This window comes from Peromyscus californicus, unplaced genomic scaffold (genome assembly GCF_007827085.1).
Source record: "Peromyscus californicus insignis strain IS unplaced genomic scaffold, ASM782708v3 Scaffold_15__1_contigs__length_86483966, whole genome shotgun sequence".
In the NCBI taxonomy this organism is placed as follows: domain Eukaryota; kingdom Metazoa; phylum Chordata; class Mammalia; order Rodentia; family Cricetidae; genus Peromyscus; species Peromyscus californicus.
This window is the reverse complement of record NW_026294447.1, coordinates 75,124,825-75,148,868: the sequence shown is the minus strand read 5'-3', so window position 1 is coordinate 75,148,868 and position 24,044 is coordinate 75,124,825. Positions and strand designations below refer to the sequence as shown.

The 24,044-nt window shown below is 43.8% G+C and overlaps 1 protein-coding gene across 2 annotated transcripts in view; it reads right to left on the bottom strand.

Moving 5' to 3' along the window:
• The window catches only part of Dcaf5 (DDB1 and CUL4 associated factor 5), a 106,668-nt gene that overhangs the window by 11,191 nt on the left and 71,433 nt on the right, over window positions 1-24,044 (bottom strand). For both annotated transcript variants that reach the window (XM_052739447.1, XM_052739446.1), the window contains exons 7-8: window positions 17,413-17,479; window positions 786-913 (exon numbers count right to left, since the gene is read on the bottom strand). In XM_052739447.1, the coding sequence (XP_052595407.1) occupies window positions 786-913; window positions 17,413-17,479 (195 nt within the window). The remainder of the gene's footprint in view (window positions 1-785; window positions 914-17,412; window positions 17,480-24,044) is intronic.

Below are 24,044 nucleotides of genomic sequence, written 5' to 3'. Positions count from 1 at the left end.
AGTGAGTTCCAAGACAGCCAGGGCTGCTACACAGAGAAACCCAGTCTCGAAACAAAACAAACAAAAACAAACCCAAACCAATCAAACAAACAAACAAACAACTTGTGTAGCCCTGCCTGGCCTGAATTCACCGTGTAGGACTATGTTAGCTTAAACTCAGAGATTTGCCCAACTCTGCATCCTGAGAGCTGGGATTAAAAACATGTAAACATATACCACCACGCCCACCTACTTTTTTGGGGTGGGGGTGGGTTTTGAGACAGGGTTTCTTTGTGTAGCCCTCGCTGTCTGACCTTTAACTCACAGAGATTCCCCCTGCCTCTGCCTCCCAAGAGCTGGGATTAAAGGTGTGTACCACTACCACCAGACCCCTACCTACTTTTCCAATATCAACTTCTAATATTTTACAATATGTCAAAATCACTGACACACTGCCCCCTTAAAGACTGAGTCCTGCTCAGCAGCAGAGCTGGCTTTGGGCTTGTGGTTCTCCTAACCTCAGCTCTAAGTGTCAGGCTTACAGGCATGGCCCACCATTTTTGGCACTCACTGAGAACTTTAACAAATGCTCAATATATTTAGATACAAATCCCTATACACATTGTTCCAGTTTCTTCCAGTTATGAACTATAGGGTTGAGAATTTAGCTCAGTGGTAGAGTGCTTACCGAGCAAGCGCAAGGCCCTGGGTTCAGTCCTCAGCTCAAAAACAAAAAAAAAAACAAAAACAAAAAAACCTACAAACATTTCCCTAAAAAGGATGGAAGGGGAAAGAAAGTGTCTCACCTTGATAATCTTTTCTACACCAGAAGAGCAGATCATGTACGTGTGGGGGTTAAACCGGACCTGGTTAACAATGGACCGATGCCCTTTCAGCACCATGAAGGCTCCATTGACCACCCTGCCAATGCCACCTGGGAAGACAGAAGGAAATAGAATCAAATGATAAAACAGGCTCCAGTAATGACGCATAAACAACTCGGAACAGCAGCTGAGATTTCTTACTAACTCTGTGAGAGAAGAATGCATAACCTCAGATAAGGTTGCCATGGAAAGAGGGATGAACACCTCCCAGCATATGTGCTCTTACCAAGAGCCTTTCCTTCTTTAGCCTGTAAGCAATGCCCACGACCACCCACGGCAATTCCATTGTCAATGACCCAAAGCCACTTAAAACTTCAAGTTTTTGGTCTCCAAGTTCTAATCCAAATGTCATCTTAGGAAATGCAATAGAACAAAATGAGACTGAATGCTTGGGATGAGTTAGGCAGCTAAGCCAGGAGCATGCAAAACCAGGAACCTGTGACGATTTAAATACACAAGGTGTGCACCTTTGATCTGTTCAACTCTCAGTTTATACTAAGATGACATCAGAGGGAGGAAAAACAGGGTAACATGCAAAGAATCCTTTTTTTTTTTTTTGTCCTCGAACAGCAGGGAGAGCTGAAGACAAAGGAGACCTGGATCACATTCATAATAAGCAAGTATTAAGAGTTGGAGGTAGAACCAGTGAGACAGCTTGGTGGAGAAAAGCACTTGTTGTCAGACTCAACCTGAGTTCAATCCCAGGGCCTCACAACCACGGAAGGAGTTGTCCTCGCCCAAAGTAAATAAATAAATGTAATTAAAAATAATTTTAAAAATTTGAACTACAGAGTGGGCCTTGAAAACAACATGTACAGTTCCAGTCAACAGTAAGTCCACTTATAGAAAGCTTTATATTTTTTGTTTGTTTGTTTGTTTTTCAAGACAGGGTTTCGAGCCAGGGTAGCCCTGGCTGTCCTGGAACTCGCTCTGTAAACCAGGCTGGCCTTGAACTCAGAGATCCACCTGCCTCTGCCTCCCAAGTGCTGGATTAAAGGTGTGTGTTACCACGCCAGGCTTGAAAGCTGGATTTTAACGAACACCTTTTAGGCATCCTTTAGAGAATGAAAAAAGTGCCACGGGCCTGGAATGTGTTAACATAGTAAAGATATTGTCATCAATGAACTTGGGGCACACTCAGAGGTTCAATACAGACAGGCAATGGCATTACATTCCCACGAACACTTGCTCTGCACTCTGAACAAAGTTGCTTCTGAGTGGTCACCCACAACTGAGTACACACAAAGCTAACAAGGCAGAGTGAGGCATCCAGACACAAACCAGTGTTATCTGACCCAGGGATACTTTGTGTCTCTACCACGGAGGCAAAGGACTGTTAAGTACTATTTCTGTCCTATGTACCCCATCCCACTCCCAGCAATACTTTGATCAACACTCATTCCAGACATTTCCCAGGATCTCAGTGGGGAACAATGCCTAGGACAATGTGCCTCCCCAAGTAGCCTCTTTCTGGGAACCTTTCTGCATTTGGCCTCCTGGATAAAGCAGGCTGACACGGTGGGATATAGGTGTGTCCGACCTGTGGCCCATGGGCTGCATGTGTCCCAGGACAAGAGTGTGGCCTGACAAATTGTGTCACAATGTCAAGTACCTGAGGGTGGGAGGGAGGAGGGAAAGATAGCTTGGGCCTAGGGAGAGGGAGAGGAAAGGGACCCATGGGAACCTAAGGGCACACAACAGCTGTCTGGGCACAGGGCTCACAGGATCCCTCAGGAGCACCCTTTTAGTTTACCTCTGTTGCTGTGATGAAACATCCCAAGAAAAAGCCACTTAGGGAAGAAAGGGTTTATTTGGCTAACAGTTCCACATTATAGTCCATTACCAGGGGCAAGTATTGGAGCAGGACCTGAGACAGGTGGCCATATCACATCCATAGTCAAGAGCAGAGAGAAGGAGCGCAGGCATGCTTGGTATTCAGCTAGCTTTCTACACATATACAGTCCAGAGTCCAAATGGTGCTGCCCACTTCACATCAATGAAGGCTATCCAAACAATCTTCCAGCTGGTTGTGGTAGAACACACCCTTAACTCAGGAGGCAGAGGCAGGTGGACCTCTGAGTTCAAGGCTAGCTTGATTTACATAGTGAGTTCCATGACACCAAAGCTACAAAGTGAGACCCTGTCTCAAAAAAATCCAGAATAAAACAATCTTCCAGAAGCATGCCCACAGGCCAACCCCATCTAGACAATCCTTCCTGCAACCCTCTTCCCAGGAACTCCTAGGCTGGCCGTGAAGACTAACTAGCATGTGCAGCTGCGTGTCTGTTTCTGTTGTAGCAAGGGTTGACCTGTCAAGGAGCACACTGGCCATGGCTCTCTGAATTCTACTTTTTAAACATCCTCTTCTTGTCCCTACACCCCAAATGGGGTGGTCACTAGTAAAGAAATGGTATTGAAGCTAATGTTAATCTTCTGTTTAATCCTACAGTGTTTTTTTTTTTTTTTTTCCTCCTTCCTGTCCAAACTGGAATCCAGGAAATCTGAAAAAGGATCCAGGTCAACAGAGCCAAGTTTCTGATGGTAAAACAGGTACAGGAAGCATTTCTGCCATTTGTTAGGGCAACCAAGGCCACGTTCCCAGAAGCACAGCAGTGGATGGGCTCTCAATGCACGTACAGTACTTTCCTCAGCACAGAAGCATCAAATTAGCATCAACACATCTTTGGACTGCATTGTGTGCTAAAATGTTCAATTCCAAAACTTGCTGTTTGAGTTGCTAACTTGAGTTTCATAAAAAATTGTTAAAATGAGTTTTGCTTGGGTTTAGGTCAGAATGCCCCACAATTTTTCAAAGATCCCTAAATATAGCCTGTCACTTGGTACTACATATTTATGTGAGGGGCACGCTCAGCATTGATGGCTACAGAATCAAAGTGTCTATCAGCTCTGGACAATGTTGAAGACCCTCTATGCAGATTCAAACACTCAGCCAAGATGGAATTAATTCCTTACATAAAAATAAAGAGGCAAGCTGGGGATGTAGCTCAACGGTGGAGCACTGCCCAGCAAGCCTGAGGTGCTGAGCTGATCTCCAGCAGCGCAGTAAGTATATGAACAAGCACGTCCACTTCATTAGGATGCAAATTTTCATTCATTTTTATATTATACTAAGTGCTAAAATTATATGGACACCAAATAATTGTTTTAAAACACATTTTTATCATTTATTATCCATAGCTGTTTGGTCTGTACACCTATCTGCTATGCCTACATACCCAGGGAGGGGAAAGAGCTGCAGTGGGGACAGTTAAAGACATCCTGCTCTGCACTCTGGTTCTTGGGTTTCAAATGACTGATCAAATTTGGATATAACTGTACAGTGTACACAAATGATTTGTTGAGTCATAATCTAATAGCTAAAAAAAATGTCAACAAATAAACTGCAAGTAAACAGTTTCAACAAATAAACATACTCAGAAAAAGGACAGGTCTTCTTCCTGAGCTGTCACTTTTGTAAAACAGTCATTTCTTGGGGCCATCTGCTCTGCTTGGCTTTTGTCAAACATGATGGCACTTGTTTGTAGGTTTTATTCAAAAGTCGATGGAGATTATAGAGAAAGCTCAGTCAGCTCCCAGCACCCATGTGGTGGCTCACAACCCCTTAGTTCCAGAGGATTCAAGGCTCCGTGGGTACCACACACAGGCAAAACACCCATGCACATAAAATAATCCTTTTTTTTTAAAGGTCAAAGTTGAGGCTGGGGAGATGGCTTAGTGTGTAAAGTGCTTTGCTTGCTCACAAGTATGAAGACCTGAGCTCAGATCTCCAGGACCCATATATTGCCTGATATACAAAATAGAAAAAAAATGTAAAAAGAGCTCGTCTAAAGGACGGTGAAGACTGATACCTGAGGTTGTCCTGACTTCTACAAGTGCACAGTTCAACTGCCTAGTTCAATCTCTAGAAATGACAGGAGGGAAGGAAGGGAGGGAGGAAAGAAGGGAGGAAGAGGAAGGAAGAGGGAAGAAGGAAGGAAGGAAGGAAGGAAGGAAGGAAGGAAGGAAGGAAGGAAGGAAGAAGCCACATTGGTTTTTGTTTTCCCCTCCAAATTGAGCCAAATGTCCCCAACAGAGAAGACAAAGGACTACACCTTAAAGTCCTAATTTCTGTCCTCATCTCTTCTCAGACGCCCGGTCAGTCAGGGGTTTACCTCCTCAGGCCTCTCAAGAGTCAGACATCCCTCTCACTTGTCAACCCCAGCTACTTGGTTCTCGCCAGCGTCATCGGCTTCCCAGAGTCCACCAAGAACACTACACTTTCAATTTAAAAGCTAAAAGCAATGTGGTCAAGCTTTGTTGTTGCTTTTTGTCTAGTAGCACCTAATTAATCATGCAGGGACGTGGTCTTCAGTGTCACACAGATAGAAAACTTGTATTTTGTACCAAAATCAATCCAAAATGCAACCTTAATGAAATGCCATTATTGATTTTCTTGTTGTTGGGATCACTGGCCAGACACTGTTGCGAGAAGAGGAAGGCAAACCAGCTAAATCAACACTGAGATAAGGAAGGCAGAAGTATTAAAGCAGTCCTGAGGGCCAGAGACCAGATGATGGGGAGGACACAGAGGCAAGGAAGACAACAGGCTGAGTGCGATGGTGCACGCCTGTTATCCCAGTTAGCTCCTCCTGTTAGCTCCCAGGAGACTGAGGCAGGAAGATTCCGAGGTTGAGGCCATGGGCTTCATAGCGAGACTTTGCTCCAAAACAACAATGAAAACAAACCAAAAAATTAAGGCAGCAAAAAAAGAAAATGCACATTTCAGAGCAAGCACCCAGGCCTTCATGAAGAGAAAAAGAACTCAGATTTTGCAGGCTTGGATGCTGCCGTACCCACTCTAGTAAGACAGAGCCAGGATGACCATCAAATGAACAACTGTTAGGAGTGGTACATCATTCTAGACTCAGGCAAAAAAGATTATTGTATCGGAAATGTTTTAAGCAGTCACAGAAGAACCTTAACAGATCTGCAAAGTACAGCTATGAGCAAATACTAACAAGCAATACAACATTTTAGAAGAAGTTGAAGTATCAGGTAACTAGTCATTCAAATGACACAAGGGATATAAAAACAACAACACTGAAATTACCTTCTTGGGCTTAGGAAACTTTAGCAGATGAGAGCGTATGATATTTATCAAAGAATTCAATGGTTAAGTCAGTCTGCAACCCAATTGATCTTATTTGACACAGCTCACTACCCTTCATGTTGTTCTCCCAAGACTATTGATTTCCCCTCCTCCTTTTCTTTTCCTCATTCCCCCCCCCCCTCTCTCTCCTCTCTTTCTCTCTCTCTCCCTCTCTCTCTCCTCACCCCTTCCCTCCCAGCACAGGCTTTTGCTATGTAGTCTGGGCTGGCCATGAACTCATTTTGCCTCAGTCACCTGGCAGGGATTGCAGGCATATACCCCCATGCCTGGTCATGGTCATTCTTTCTTATCTTATTTTGCTACTCAAGAAATTCTAATGCTTTTACTTCCTCCATGTATGTCTCATCTATCTGTAGGACCTTGGTTCAAGCCACACTAGCTCTTCCCATGTCTCCTGAAACAGAGTAGTTCCTCTCCTTGACAGCACCACTCCTACCACCTACACTCAACTCAGCAGCCAGAGCAATCCTCTAAAAATAGGTCCCATCAGGTTGTAATGGTTCCTCAGTTCTTCAATAAATTCACACAGCTGAGTATCTATCCATCCTCCTTTGTTCATTTACCTTGGACCTCATCTCCCATTGTACATCCCTGTCAACATCCTTGCTCTGCTCAACCCATTAGCTTCCACGTGTGTCAAATATACACGGCCCACTCCTGCTCCAAGACCTTTCTGCAGGCTCCTGAGATGTCCTTCCCCAGACTGATACCTTCTGAGGTTTTTACTCAACTTGTGACCTTCTCAATGAAGCCTCTACTGAACATTCAATCAAAAACTGCATCTCTTGGCTTCCCAAGCCCCACCAATGCCATTTCTACTACCCTTACTCTGCTCAACTGTTTTCCATTGCACAGCTAGACACTGGTGTTATTCATGCCTTCTGTATCTGAAGAAAAGTTCCTTCACTAAGAGTGAACTCTCTGATGGCAGGACTCTGACTCTGCTGTACCCCAGTCTCTACAACACTGCCTAGCAGCAGGTTTTCAATAAATATTTGATGAACAAACTGAAACACAAATATATTAGACTGTAGAATATAAGGGAAAAAACCAAACCAAACCAAACAACAACTCCACTTGTAGGCGCTATTACCCAGAATATGGATTTATCTAGATGTTTCCTTGTCTCTAGGTTCCTGATGCTACTTTTGGATTTTCTTTTCTTTTCTTTTTTTCTTGTTTTGAGACAAAGTTTTTCTGTGTGGCCTTGGCTGTGCCGGAACTCGCTCTGTAGACGAGGCTGCTCTCAAACTCACAGAGATCCACCTGCCTCTGCCTCCCAAGTGCTGGGATTGAAGGCCTGTGCCCCCACGGCCTGGCTGGATGTTTCTTTTATAGTGTTTTTACCACAGTAAGAGCAAAGAAAAAAGGTAATTAAACTCCCATCTATCTGGCCTTCATGATGCTTTAAAGTGTCAGTTCCATGAAAATCTTACCAAGCTCCTTAAGTCTATTCATACTCTTCTTAATAATTGCCTGTCTATGGACCTTGGAATCCTATGTCTTACGTAGCAAGCCTTCTTGATGGACTATCTTTGGACTGCCAGTCCGCAAATAATGATCCAGACACTTATTATTATGAAAGCTTGGCCTTAGTCTAGACTTTTTTCCAACTAGTTCTTATAACTTAAATTAACCTGTCTCTATTAATCTACATTCTGCCACGTGTCTTGGTTATGTCTGTTCTGTACCATATGTCCAGGCTTTGGTGAAATCTGCATGCCTATATTCCTCCTCCTCTTCCTCTCCCTGGAAACCCAGCCTATCCCTTCCTGTCCACTGACCATTCAGCTCTTTATTAAACCAATCAGAAGGTGCCTTGGCAGACACATCTTCACAGTGTACAAATATTCCACAACAGTCTTGAGATACCTAACCAGACTCATGTTTAAATTAAGTATATGCACATGCAGGTAATACCCTTTTGCTCACCCCTCTTATCACAGAAATTCCTTTTTTTTTCCCCTTTTGTTTTTCAAGACAGGGTTTCTCTGTGTAGCTTTGTGCCTTTCCTGGAACTCTCTCTCTGTAGACCAGGCTGGCCTTGAACTCACAGAGATCCGCCTGCCTCTGCCTCCTGAGTGCTGGGACTAACGGTGTGCGCCACCACCACCCGGCCAGAAATTCTTAAGTTAAGAAAGTATTTATTGGCTGGAGTGTGGCTCAGTGGTAGAACATTTGCTTAGAATATTCAAGGCTTGGGTTCAGCTCCCCCCAGCACTGTAAAGGAAAATAAAAGAATTTATCTTTTCATGATCTGTTCAAACAACTTTGCAATAATGTCTTATCTAAGATATTGAGTAAGTGAATGAACTCAAGTCAAGCCCCTTGTCATAGTCTCTGGAACAAAGCTTGACGGAGAAAGCTAGAACTATAACCTGCAAGGGTAAGGTTTGGTCAACAGCTGCTGAGAAAATCAGCCCACTTCATTTTTGACTCCACTGGTAGAATGAGAGAGTTTACAGATATGAAGGGCAAAAGACATTTCTCCTCCTGCATACTTAGAAGAGATGCCCTGAGAAACCTGAACATTCAAAAGGCCAACAGTTGTGGAGAAACACAGACACTCACAAGACTTGGCTGTCTCTGGGGAACATGTAACCACTTAGAGACGAGAGGAGTCAGATGGGGACTACAGTGCTGTCAGCAGAGCGCCAGGACTCCACAAGCAGCATGTTCAGTTGTACCAAGAGACAAGTGTACTGAGCTCCTCCTTCATATGGACTTCACATGTGTCTGCAGCCAACTACGTGTGACCAACTGCAAACAGTTGTTTTTCCAGTTACAAGGAAGGCACAAACCAGATGCCTGAGCCTAACTCACTGAGAGCAAATGTCTGGGAAAAGCAAAGGAGGCCAGTGACATGGCTCCACAGGTAGATGTAATCCCAACCCGATGAGCAGTTTGATTCCTGGGATCCACGGTGGAAGGAGGGATCCAATTCCTGTAGGTTGTCCTCTGACCTTTGTGCATACACACACATACACAGAATAAAGTTAAATATAGAAAAGAGGAATAGCTATTGTCTGCACATACATGCAGGCTGACAAATACACCTTATGGCTGTTTCCAGCTTCTGGCCTGTGGGGGTGGCTGAAGCGACTTGACAGTGAAAAGTTTGTTAAAAAGGAAGCCCTGTAGATGACTCATGACTCCAGCAGTCTTCACGTAAGAACCACTGGGTCAGTCATTCACGGGGACACAAAGGACAGTGTCTCCATCCTGCCTTTTTAAAAGGAGTGTTCAGAAAGGGAGGAGACTTTTAAGTGAGGAAGAACAATCACTGAGCAGCTACTAAGTACTCTCACAGTAACACCAAGGTGGACATTACAGCTTTTGTTGATGTCGCTATTCTTACTTTACATAGGAAGAAACAGCTTGGAAGGGTTAGAGTGTTCTTCTACAGCCCCCAACTATAAGATGAATGGATCAGGAAAACAGGACTATCATTCTATCTGCATTATACCTTTCTCCACAAATAATAAGGTCAGGGCTAGAGATATAGCTCAGTGGTAGGGTGCCTGCCTAGCATGCCAGAGGCTCTAGGTTCAAACAACAGTGTGTGGTGATATTTTATTTGTGCTCTAACAAATAAAGCTTGTCTGGGGATCTGAGAACTAAGTCAGCCACCATATTAAACATAGAGGTCAGGCAATGGTGGCACACGCCTTTAATCCCAGCACTAGTTAACCATAGAGGTTTGGAGGTCTGGACAGACAGACAGGAACTGATAGAGCTGGACGGAAAGAGAGAGTGATATAGCTGGGCGGAGAGAAGAAGTAAGATGGCAGGGCACAGAAAGGTATATAAGGTGTGAGTATACAGTAAGCAGCTCTCTTGGGCTGAGGATTTCTTGGTGGTAAGAACTTGTGGCTGGCTTGTTCTATTCCTCTGATCTTTCAGCTTTCACCCCATCTGGCTCTGGGTTTTTTATTAATAAGACAGTTTAGCAATTCGTGTTACAATAGTTAACACACACACACACACACACACACACACACACACACACACACACACACACACATGAGAAAGAGAAGAAAAGAAACATATGTAGTATGGTATTAAAGTAGAGTCCTATCTCAGGGGAAGCTGCTCTATCTGTGAAAACCTTAAAGCCTACACAAGCTAGAAGAAAGAGAAACACTAATATTTAATGAGTAGCTCATCCTTCCCACTACTTTGCCAAATCTGTTACTTTCATATATCTAAGGTACTAGAAAGAAAGTGCTTTGTATCTGCACTGATCATAATAGTCCTAGTAGCAGTAGTGCAATACATATTAACACTCAGAAGGCAGAGGCAGGTAGAGCTCTGAGTTCAAGGCCAGCATGGTCTACAGACTGAACTCTAGGTTAGCCAGGGCTACACAGTAGGACCTTGTCTTTAAAAAAAAAAAGATTTTATTTATTTGTGTGTGTGCTCATATGTATGAGTATGCACATACCACAGCATATGTGTGGTAGCTCCAGAACAACTTGCTGATTTGCAGGGGATGGTTCTCTCCTTCTACCACGTGGGTCCTGAGGACCAAATTCAGCACCCTCTTCTGGCCTGCAGGCGTACCTGCAGACAGAGCTCTGTATACATAATTAAAAGACACTGTGTACGTAACATATAAATAAAATAAATCTTTAAATAAATAAATAAATAAATGCCATTTTTCTTAAGGAGAAAAAAATAGCCAAACACTTCAGCTGTCAGTAGACTTAGAACTCATCATCCTTTCCTGACTCTGCTTTATCCAAGGCATATAACAGAGTACAGTGGCAACGCCACCACAGTGTCTTCTCCGGTCAGAGGTCAGCAGGTCAGGGCCGTCACTTCCAAGAATCCTTGGACCTCGATTTTCCTGGCTGATCACATGTTCAGTCACTGGGGCCCAAGGAACAAAAAGCCCCAATTGGTCTACGTCTGTCGTCTGTTGCAGCTGTGAGACAGAGACTGATCAGGGGAGAAGGAGGGGACACACAGGAAACTCGAGGGCTGTCACCCAAAGCAGGTCTGGTGGTCAAAACGACAAATGTCTGACGCCAACTTCAACATTTTGGATTTTGTTTTGTTGGAGCTAAGGCCTTTGGCATCTGGGCGACCATGTCTTCTATTTCTATATACTGTCTCAGAAAGCTTCTAGGACTATTAAATCACTAAAACGTGGCAAGAATGGGGACATTTTACAGAAGGAACTGCCTTAGACAATTCCGTTTTTGAGACCTGCCTTACGTAGCTCAACTGTTGTAGGACTGGCACGATGCTTCTTTTGCTGTGTATGTGACTTACAATCTATCTCTGTTGTTTTCAGGATTACCACACACAACAGGGACCTTTTCTTTCCATTTGGGAGGTGTGAACATTCACACAAGCACTTGCTTTGCCACAGCAAAACCCTCAGTTCCATTCCTTCCTGTGACTTGTTACAAGGGATCTGGGAAGTAAGTTCTATCAACTAAAGGAGGTGACGTAACCCTGCTAGGTAGAGTTTTACAGGGGTATAGGTCTTACAAACAAATGTTCTCCTCAGCCCAATCTGAAGTCTTACAGAAATTACTGGCCAAATCATTAAGTTGGAATCATTTGCATCAAAAATTTTAATTTCTTTTGAATTTGTATAGCATTAAATAAGAAACCTCACCCCAAATACCCAAAAAGAAAAAGGGGGGGAGGGGAAGCCCAACTAGCTGGATATTAAAAAAACAAAACAAAACAACAACTATGAATTGATTGCTAGCATTTAAAAATTAGAGGGCCAGAAGGATGGCTCAGCAAGCAAAGTGATGTGCTGCTAAGTCGTCCAACCGGGTTCAATCCTGAGGAACCACATGGTGGGAGAGAATCAACTCCCCAAGTTGTCCTCTGACCTCCACATGTGCCTGAGGGCACATGACTGTGCGCCTGAGTGCAGATGTGTACATGTATGTTTGTGCACACACACAGAAATACGATTTTAAAAAGTATAGCTGTTCGTTACATATAAAAAGAGATGTCAAGCATTTCTTTTTCATTTTTCTTCAAGACAAGAGTTTCTTTGTGTAGCCCTGGCTGTCCTAGATCTCACTCTGTAGACCAGGCTGGCCTTGAACTCACAGAGATCTGCCTGCCTCTGCATCCCAAGTGCTGATTAAAGGCGTGGTGCCACACCATGTGGCAATGTCAAGTATTTCTGAAGCCAGTTTGAAGAAGGCTAAGAACATGAACAGAGAGCAGTTACATCATCATATATTTCTCTAGAGCCCACCTGCCAGGAACTGCACACCCCACTTAAACTGAGACCTAGGTGTTGTCAACTGACAGTGATCTGAAAAGGTTTCAATCTAAGGCATAAACTGGAGGTGGAAAAATCTGGAAACCTAGGAGAACTTTGCTACATGGCTTTTACAGTCATATTAAATTTAAATCCGTGTGTGTGTGTGTGTGTGTGTGTGTGTATGTGTGAATGAGTGTGGGCTTACTCTGGGTAGAGAGGTCAGAAGACAACTCTTTGTCTCCCATCATCTTGTGGGGTCCAGAGACTGAACTCAGGCCGTTAGGCCTGCACACAAGCATCTCTGTCAGCTGAACCATCTCGCTGGCCTTTATAGCCGTATTTTAACTGTCCCTCAAATAGCTTCCACATAAAATTAAGATACATAGCAAGGAGCTGGAAAGATGGCTCAGCAGTTAAGATCACTGGCTGCTCTTCCAGAGATCCTGAGTTCAATTCCTAGCAACCACATGCTCACAACCATCTATAATGGGATCTGTTTTCCTCTTCTGGTGACCCTGAAGACAGGTTATACACACACACACACACACACACACACACACACACACATATATATATATATATATATATATAAAATAAATAAATATTTTTTTAAAAAAGATACATAGCAAGTTCCAGGTTAGCTAGTGCTACACGGTGAGACCTTGTCTCAAAAATAAACAAACAGCACTTAGGAGGCAGAGGAAGGCTGTGGTGACATATTGTGTACCCTAATAAAGCTTACCTGGGATCAGAGGACAGAACCAGCCACTAAATTAGACATAGAGGTCAGGCAGTGGTAGCACACACCTTTAATCCTATCACTCGGGAGGCAAAGATCTGTTCGGATCTCTGTGAGTTCAAGACTACAGTGGGCTGCGTGAGAGAAACAGAACCAGGCGGTGGTGACATACGCCTTCAATCCCAGGAAGTAATATGGCAGGACACAGAAAAGTATATAAGGCATGAGGAAATAGGAACTCGCTCTCTTGAGGCTGAGGATTTCATAGAGGTAAGCTAGTGGATGGCTGTTCTGCTTCTCTGATCTTTCAGCTTTCACCCCAATATCTGGCTCTAGGTTTTTTATTATAAGACCTTTTAAGATTTGTGTTACAGGCAGATCTCTGTGAGTTAGAGGCCAGCCTGGTCTACAGAGCCAGTTCCAAGACAGCTAGGACTACACAGAGAAACCCTGCCAAAAAAAACCCCAAAACCAAAACAACAACAAAAACCCAATCTCCCCCCTCAAAACCCAACAACAAGAAAATTAAGCAAACAAATAAATTATAAGCTGTTATCAGACAAAGCAGAGAAGGCTTTAAGTTTTAAATAATTATTTGATTTAAAAATTACACACATGTATGACTTTAATAAAAATAATTAATTTCAGTAATAGCAGAAGTAGAGAAAAAGGAGGATGCCAGAAAGAAGAGGAAAGTCTACACGTAAGAGAGAGAATGTGGGTGGGTTCCATCAGTAGTGGCAGCAAGGCTGGTATCCCAGATGAATCAAGTTTACTAAAAATAACTGCAAAAGGAACTTTCATTCCATGCAGAACAAGATGATGATTAAAGGAACCGATTTTCTGTGACTGACAATGTAATGCTGGAGACACACAGAGAAAGCAAAACCCACAACCACCAGCTACTGAAGCCAACGAACGGGAAACCACATGGTCCTGTCCTGGCAAACAGAGAAACCCTGACACTGAGGCCAGCAATAGCCAGTGTGGAGCTGGTGGGCTTCTGGCGAACTCAAGTATTACTTAAGTGGATGTGGGGTTTGTAGCCTCCAACAGCTTATACGAAACTTGCTGTACTTTTGGGTTTGTTATTTGTTTTAAGATGGGCTCTCACTATTTAATTCTGGTCAATCTGGAGTTCACAGGGATCACCTGCCTCTGTCTCCCAGTACTGGGATTAAAGGTGTGCACCTGGCCCTGGGTGTGCTTTCTGAATCACCTTGTAGCACACTTTAAAATCAGTGGCACAGACTTTGTTTTCCTTTGGCCCAGTCTGACTACATCTGCGGAATCCACTAACTGGATTAACTGACACACAGAGACAGGACAGACTAAGAGAGAAATCAGTGCAGTGAGAAGACCCAACCTCACTTGAGGAACTACAAAATAAGCCATCTCTGAAGAACATCTTGAAAGGGAATTGAGAGCTACCTTGCAAGAAGGGACATCAGGGAGAGGGGACAGAGGAGAAAGACCATCTTCAAGCCAAAGAGAGAACACAATCTACTGGTGGTACCTTGACCCTTCAACTTACAGAAATAGGAGGGAATACATTTACAGGTTTTTGTTTGTTTTTGTTTTATGAGATAGGGTCTTTTTATATAGCCCTGGCTGTCTTGGAATTCACCACGTAGACCAGGCTGGCCGTGGTCCTGAATGCTGGGATTAAAGGTGTGCTCCACTATAAAAGACACAAAAACTCCCATTCTGTTGCTCACTCCCATTTTTCTTTAGAGAAGTGTGAAAAGACTGCAGAGAACAGTCCCAGAAAGGGGAAGGGATAGCCTTTCTACTTAAAAGATACATTGGTTTAGTAAGTAAAACTACCACAAGGCCAGGTGAAAGGTACACAAACCCAAAGATTGCTTCTCAGCTAATCAATCTATGATCTGTGGGGGTGGTGAACTCCAGAATAAACTCCAATGCCAGCGTTCTCTCTGCTCGGGCAGACTGCTGCACATCTGACTGTGCTTGAGAGGGAGGCTGCTTCTCCAACTTCCAAATTCCAGAAGTAAAGTCCTTTATAACTTATTTAGTAATCAGACCACAGCAACTGGATACACCCCACCCGACCCCCCTTTTAGGAGTCTGGTAGTAACATTATTCATTCAGCAACAGACAAAGCTGAAAAACGTCTCCCAGCTCTGAGCACCGGACATATTTTGTGTTATATACTTGACAGAGTCCTGTTATTTTTCTGATGACCATTTTCCAGTTTGATGTCACCCATGTATCGCCTATATCAGATGGTTGAGTTGAGCTGTCCTCAAATTAAAAACAAGACATTTTTTCTGGCAGTAGGTAACATTAAATAGGTGAGGACGTCATTATTGAAAAACGAGGTTTGAGGGGGCTGGAGAGATTGCTCAACAGTTAAGAACACTTGTTGCTCTTTCAGAGGACCAAGCTTCGATTCCCAGCACCTATATGGTGACTCACAATCGTCTGTAACCCTAGTTCCAGGGAATCTGATGTCCTCCTCTGACCTCCATGTGCACCAAGACCAGACAAATATGGAGGCAAAACACAATACAATAAAACGAATAAATCTTAAAAAAAAAAAAATGAGGTTGAGGGGCTGAAGAGATAGCTCAGTGGTTAAGAGCACTGACTGCTCTTCCAGAGGACCCGGGTTCAATTCCCAGCACCTACATGGCAGCTCACAACTGTCTATAACTCCAGTTCCATGGGACCAGACATACATGGAAAAACACTAATGCACATAAAATAAAAACAAATTAAAAAATGTTTAAGCGACTTTTAAAAAATGTTGAAAACTAAGACAACTTAAATCCAAATTTATGGAAAACTATAGGCTTTTGTCTGAATACATCGAGAGCAAGTACAGGAATGGTTACTTGGTGCCTGGGGTTACCAAACCTCAAGAAACACCTGCCTTCCTTTAGTTCATATCGCCAAGCAACCAATCAAGCATAAAACAAGAAGCAGGATATGTGACGGAGGAGGGAAAGCACTGAACAGCAACAAACATATATATTTAAAAACCTAAAACAAAACAAACAAAAAAACTCCAGGGCTGGAGAAATGGCTCAGAAGTCAAGAGCACTTCCTATTCTTGTAGAGGACTAGAGTTAAGTTCCCAGGCCCCATGTTCCCATCTCCAAGGAACCAAGGCCTCTGGCCTCCAGGGGTACTGATATTCATGTGCACATACCTACACACACACACACACACACACACACACACACACGCGCGCGCGCACACACACACACACTTTAAAATAATAAAAAAATTATAAATGTTCTGGGAAAATCCTTTGAAACAGGATATAAAGGAAATTCCTAAGGTCTAAAGAAAGATTTTTTAGGAGGAGGGTGTGGTGGCACACACTTAAATCTCAGCAATCTAGAGGTTGAGGCAGGAGAATTCAGAACTCCAGGTTAGTCTGGAGTACATAGTGAAACCCTGTTTCTAGGAACTACCTCTAATCTCACCCATAAAGAGTGAATGTAGGTCGGGTGGTGGTGGCGCACGCCTTGAATCCCAGCACTCGGGAAGCAGAGGCAGGCGGATCTCTGTGAGTTCGAGGCCAGCCTGGTCTACAGAGTGAGTTCCAGGACAGCTAGAGCTACACAGAGAAACCCTGTCTCAAAAAACAAAACCAAAGGAAGAAAAGAGTGACTGACAGCAGAAGGTTCCGGGATCAGAGCGGCGGCTCAGTGGGTAAAGGGTGCTCACCGCAGAGCCCACAACCCGAGTCCAATCCCTGGCCCCACACGGGCAAGAGGAAACTGACCCTGGCAAGTTACTCTCCTCTAACTTCCACACGTGCGCCACGGCTGGTGTGCATTTGTGCATGTGCGCACGCGCCAGCACACACACACACACACACACACACACACACACACACACACACACACTCAAATAAGTAAATTATAAACTTTAAATTATAAACTTTTAAAAAAGAAAGGAGGTTCTTGGGAAAAAATATCTAAGTATCATTTATGCCAGATATGATGATGTGTATATGACCTGACTTCTTCTAATCTTCATTTTAAAAATTCCCTTGGACATCTTCTGATAAACTGCTTATATTTAAAAAAAGAAGCATTAGGGGTTGGAGAGAAAGCTCAGCAGTTAGGAGCACTTTTTGCTTTTGCAGAGGACCCAGGCTGGGTTCCCAGCACCTACATGGTAGCTCACAATCATCTGTAACTCCACTTCTAAGGGACTTCACACCCTCCTGAGGGTACCAGACACACATATACACATACATTCAAAGCAGGCAAAACATTCATACACATAAAATGAAATAAAAATCTAAAAAATATTTTTTAAAGACATATATTCATCTCTTGTACCAGTGTTCTCTCAGGGGACTGCATGCCACAGGTCAAGAGAGCCAATGTGCACCATATCCACAGTGGGACATACTCACCTGCTTCTGGATCTGCAGGAATCTTCCACATGTACAGGTTGAAGTCATCAGAGCCTGAGAGGATATACTGTTGGAACAAAAGAGACATTGTATATACTATTTCATAATTGGGGAGATAATTATTCAATTACATATATAATAATATATATGTTATATAGCCTTGTGATATACCTATGTCATTCTGTAAAGAGACATTTTTTTACAACAGGGCCAGTGAGATATATTAGTGAGCAAAAGCAATTGCTGTGCTGAGTTTGATGCCCAAATCCCACAGTGCAAGGCAAGAACAGTTTTTTTCTGCCTCACATCCAATTTTAAAAAAACAGTGTAGATTGTCATATATTTAAGGTGCCACAAAGCAAATAGCCTAGTACAAATATTTACAGATCACAAGGTAGAAAATAAAAACTAGGATCTTCATAGAGATCATTAACGTGAGGTCAAGCATCCTAAACTCTGCATCCCTCTGACATCCTGGAGTTTCTCTGCATCCCCCTGACATCCTGGAGTTTCTCTGCATCCCCGTGACATCCTGGAGCTTCCCTGCATCCCCCTGACATCCTGAAGTTTCTCTACATCCCTCTGACATCCTGAAGTTTCTCTGCATCCCCTGACAAGCTGCTGCCAACCCAAACATGACTTAGTGCCAGGGACATAGCATTGTTTTAATGTAGCAGCGTCAAATTGCCTGGTCTGAAAGGGGTCATTATTGCTAGATCTAATTAATTAGATGCATAAACACACTGTGTCTCTCTTTGGCCTTCATGGCTTTCTCTGAAGCTGGCCTAGTGCTCACGCTGATCCTGTCTCAACTCCTCTGGGAATGGCCAAGCCTGTATTCTCTTAATGGAACTTAGCGACTTATATACCTACATGTTTTACATTTTCTACTTGATGTAAGTCCCTTGGGAATCCAGGTGTCACTTTACATGCCTTTGTGAGTAACAGAGTGGCTGGCATATCAGGTGCTCTGGGTTAGTATATAGTGAGTAAATCTTTTCTCTTAATATTGGTGTGAAATTCCTGGGCTCCTGAATTCCAACTTCCGAACTGCAAGGAAACTTTTCAATTGGAGTGTAACACTGTTTGTTACCTTTGAGTTTCCTAGTCTTGAGCAAATTTACATGGTGAGTGATTTGTCAACCACTTAGGTGGTAGATAGGGACATCAGGGTCTCATCTGGGTTCCACCACTCATTCTTGGAGAACAACAACCTGGCTCTCTCATTTAGCAGGAGGAGATACTAAGTCAGGGCTTTCTCCTCAGTGCCTGGACCCTTGAGAACATAGCTTCCCTGTAAATGTCCTGCCTTCACCTCTTACTCGTGCTCCTCGATGTTTTTGAAGGCTAGTAAATAATTTTTTAAAAACCATAATAAGAGTTGAGACAAGCCGGGCCGGTGGTGGCACACACCTTTAATCCGAGCACTCGGGAGGCAGAGCCAGGCGGATCTCTGTGAGTTTGAGGCCAGCCTGGTCTACAGAGCAAGATCCAGGATAGGCACCAAAACTACAGAGAGAGACCCTGTCTCGGGGTGGTGGTGGGGGGAAAGAGTCGAGACAAGATCAGTGTGAGCACTAAGCTAGCTTCAGAGAAAGTCTGAAGTGGGGGTGAAGAATACAGCAATGGCTGTCCCGTAGCCTGTGGGCTCAACCGGTCTAACTCCCTATCCCTCCGGTCACCTTCTGCCTGACTGCCAACTGCCAGGCTCGACATCTCTTTCCAAAGCCTTTCTCCAAAGCCTGTCTGCAGACGGCTCTAAGAAATGAGTGCTGCACAGGAGCAGCCATTAACCAAAGATGACGTGAGCAGGCTTCTGAGCAGCCCAGCTTCCTGCCCTGACAGAAGAACATGGATGCCCAAGTCTGTGCTTTACAGCTTCCCCGTCACAGGCAAACTCAAACTGCCAGTGGCCACAGGCGGTTCCTGGAGTCATCCTCTCCCTCTCCCACTTCTCTGCTCGACTGTTGCTTACTGTATTTCCAGAGAAAACTGAACCACCATAAAACAGAGGGGGAGGACGCCAGAACACCAAAGAATCATCTAATTACATGCATGTATGTGTGTAAGCGTGGACTAAAACTCGCTAGTCAATATCTCATTGCTTCATGTTCTGCTTAAAGAGGCTGTAAACCTGACGTAGAATTCCTGCTTCCTTCCTTCCCCAAACTAAATAAACAACAACAACAAAAAAATCATACTGAAAAAGTACTACCAGGCCATGCTTTCTTATCAGGTTTACTTCACTGAAGGATGGGTACTTGCTACTTGCTTAGTGCTTCCTGGGGCAGAGCCCTGGGAACGTTAAAGGGGCCGTCCATCCAGACAGAACGCTGACTCAGAAGACAGCCTTAGAAGGAAGAAAATGCTCCCACAGAGTTAAGCCTGTTGGCTTTAATATGGTAGCTCCTCGAACACACAGAAAATGCTTAGAATGCTTTAAATGCTTTTGGGGATAAGGCAAGTTCTGATAGCTCTTCCCCTTAAAACCTCTCTTCACCTACCAGGACAGAACTGCTTGGGATAATTTCCGGGGGAGGGGGGGTCTCAACCACTGACATCGAGTCAGACTGTGTAAGTGCTCACTAACACTGGAATTACAAGATGCCCTGAGGAATTCATTTATGGCATTTAGTGGCTGTCTGCTGGACTCCTGCCAACATTAACAGTTGGGCTGCCTGGGATACTGTTAACTGGGAGAGTCTGAAATAAAAATAAGTTCATTCTTTTACTCTTTAAACAAATATTTATTGAGTGTCTACTATGTGCTGAGCACTGTTCCAGGGATGGAAAAGAGATGCTGTCCCCGCCCTCATGGGACGATCATCTTATAAATGGGGTGGAAAGGCACAAAGCTAGGGACACAAGACAATCACATACACAATGTTCTCAGGGCGGGTAAACGTTAAAAGAAAAGAGAATCATCTGGGCTGAGAATCTAGGGAGTGGTGGAGTAGCTTGTTTCTGTTTTATGTAGGGTGTTCACAGAAGGCCTCTCTGATAAAATGAATTTTGAATAAAACCCTGAAGGAAATGAGGGAGCAAACTATTCCAGAACAGGGCAGAGGATTCTGGGATATTTCAAAATATAAATTAGCAAACTGTGTGTAATGTCTCAAACCTGTAATCCAAGTGTTCCAAAGGCTTTGAGGCGAAGAGCTGAGTGAGGAAGATCCTAGCCTAGGCTACATAACAGTTCCAGGTCAGCCTGGGCTACCTGCTGAGCGGACACTCTACCACTCAACTCCTTTCCCAGCCTTTTAAAAACTCATTGTCTTGAGCCTGGATCTTATTAGCTTGCCCAGGCTGGCCTTGAACTTGTGATCACAGGTCTTTGTCATCAGACCTTGCTTATTTTCAAAGCTGTGCAGAAGATTATTTCAAGAGGGCCTGGTGTAGAGAGGCATTTAATGTCACCACAGGAAGAATTTCCTTTCCTAAGGTTGCCTCCTAGGACTGGGCTGGTTGAAGCCTCAGACTGAGTGAGGCCTGCAAACGGTTGGAGCTCCAGGCACTGAAGTCCTGGTGGGCTCCCATAAAAGCACTCTGCTGTGGGTACAACAGAGACTGAACAAGAAACAAAGACAGAAGAGTGCTAATGCCAGTCACTACCAAGAGAAGGCTACAGTACACGATCTCATTAACATTCCTTACACATAATCATTTGGACTAAACCATACAACAGAAGTTAAGTGGTGAAGAAAGAGGTATAATTCTCTCTCTTTCTCTTGGTATCCCTTTTCCCACATTGTTGGGATTAAAGACTGGGCCACCATGATCCAGTTTTCCACATGGGTTCTGGAGAGTGTTGGGGTGTTGGAACTGGGTCCTCATACCTACATACGAGCACTTTACCAACCTGGCCATCTCCCTAGCTCTAATAGTTTCCCTTTATCTTGACACCCAATTTCAATTGGGTTTTTAAAAATTGTTTTAGCTTGGTTAATTTTTAAGGAAGAGTCCTATACAGCCCAGGTTGGCCTCCAACTTAAAAACAGCCCAGCACTCCTCATCTTCTGACTTTACTCTCCCTTTTCCCTCTGCCTCTTCCCTCTCCCCACCTCCTCCTCCCTTCACCTACTGTTTCTCTTCCTGCCTCCTTCCCCACCTCTGTTTGAGACAGTATCTCACTACTAGCCTAGGGTGGCTTAGAACTATCAGATCTCCTGCCTCAATCTTCCTGTAAAACTTGACAGTAAATTGTGGGATTTTCCCATGGCGATGTTTAAGAGTGTGTGTGTGCGCGCGCGCTGTGCACGTGAGTGGCCATCTGTATCATGAAAGGCGTGTGGGACTCAGAAGACAGCTTTGCAAAGTTGGTTCTTCCTTTTACCACAGGGATCAAAGGGATGAAGCACAGGCTGACAGGCTTGGTGAGCCATGTCCCCAGCCCCACAGTGATGTTTTAAATGTGAACACCATAAAGGGGGACAGAGATGTTAAACAGACGAATCTGGGGTAACTACTCTGGTACCAACCTTACTGCTCTCTGGACCAGAAGCCCTTGACCATGGATCAGCTTTAGATAAAGCAGGTTCTCTGGGTACAAATCACAGATGCGATTTGACATTAGGTGTCAAACTGGGTGTGCAGGTACATGCCTCTAACCCCAGCACTTTGGGGGCCCAGGCAGGAAAACTGATGTCCCAGGACAGTCTGGGCTATACAATAAAACTCCGTCTCAAAAGGGAAAAAAGAGAAAGGAGAAGAAGGGTAGAAAAAATAAAGGGGTAAAAATGGCTTTTAGCCAGGCAGGTACATAAAAATGAAGACCTGGCCATTTCTCGGGTAAATTTCTTATTTAGCCTCATTCTAAACAAACTAAAAACTCAGTTTCAGCCAGGTGTGGCGGCACACGCCTTTAATCCCAGCACTTGGGAGGCAGAGGCAGGAGGATCTCTGTGAGTTTGAGGTTAGCCTGCTCTACATAGAGAGTTCCAGGACAGTTGGGGCTATATAGACTTTGTCTCAAAACAAACAAAACCCCCAAAACTCAGTTCTTAGGAGCCTTTACCTTGTAGGTGAGTAGAACAAGAGATACCAAAGGAGGAAGACTGTTTCAAAGACCACTACGTAGGCAATGGTGTCCTCATTTCCAAATACTCAGAGTTAAAGAAAGGTAGAACCATATACTACCTTGGGTCAAAGGAGACATACTTTGGCTTTGGGGCAAGAAGGGTCACAACAATACAAAACTGAGCATGTGTTGTAGGGTTCAGATTCTCACAATCTTTTCCAAGTAGTATCAAAGCTTAACAGCTGGCTATGCAATGATTCCTATCACCATTCATTTAAGAGTACAATGATGTTTAATTGAATCCACTGTCATACAGAGATACTAGCTTGATCAAGCATAGGGAGGCTCAACAATCACTCCTTCCCATCAGATTTCAAGAACACATTAGAAGCAATACCAGAAACAGCACCAACAAAAAGATCAGCACACAGGCAGTCGTGTGGGTTTATTTGCCTTGATACTGTGTCAGCTCACTAACTAATGCATACAGAAACAGTCATTGGGTGACACTCTTTACTCTCTGGTGCTGTCATAAAACCCAACACTTGGCCCATTTCTTCATCTCTCTCTTTTAAATTAAAAAAAAATTTAATTATGTGTATGTATGAGTGCAGGTGCACGAAGAGACCAGGGGAGTCAGATCTCCCTAGAGCTATAGTTACTGGTGGTTATGAGCTGCCAGATGTTGATACTAGGAACTGAACTCAGGTCTTCAGGAAGAACAAGCTATGCTTTAACCACTGAGCCATTTCTCCAGCCCCTACTTTCTCATCCCTCTCTTTTTAAAAAAAATTTAAAAATATACTTTTTGTGTACAAACGTTTTACCTGCATGTATGGAAGTGCACCACGTGCATGCGCCAGGTCCCCTGGAACTGGAGCTGCAGACGGTTGGGAGCCACCAGGTGGGTGCTGGGACTTGAACCTGAGTCCTCTGCCAAGAGCAACAAGTGCTCTTAACCACTGAGTCATTTGTGATGGTTGGAACAAGAATAGCCCTCATAGGCTCATATAATTGAATACTTGGTCTCCAATTGGTAGAACTATTTGGAAAGGATTAAGAGGTGTGGCCTTTTGGAAGGAAGTGTGTCACTGTGTGTTTGCGCTCTCTCTCTCTCTCTCTCTCTCTCTCTCTCTCTCTCTCTCTCTCTCTCTGTCTTCCCCCATCACTACTTGTGAATCAAGATGTGAGCTCTCGGCTGTTCCTTCATAACACTATTATGAACCCTAACCCTGTGAAACTTTAAGCCAAATTAATCTCTTTTATAAGTTGCCATGGTCATGGTGTTTTAGCACAGCAACAGAAAAGTAACTAACATAACATCTTTCCAGTGCCCTTCTTCATCTCTTAAATAACAACTTTCTCTAGACATTTCTCTTTCTGTTTGCAAGGTGCTTTTACCATCTGAGAAGCTCATCCAAGAAGCATCCAAGACATAAATGCACACATGCGTGCACACACACAATTTAGTGACTGGAAATCTCAAATCAAGATCTAAATTAGGCCTACGACAGAAAAGTGATTTCAGAGTGCTATCTGGAGTACAGGTAAATTCCTAGCAGCTACTTGTAAGTTTTATATGATTTTAGAAATATGGTTACCAACAAAAAAAAAA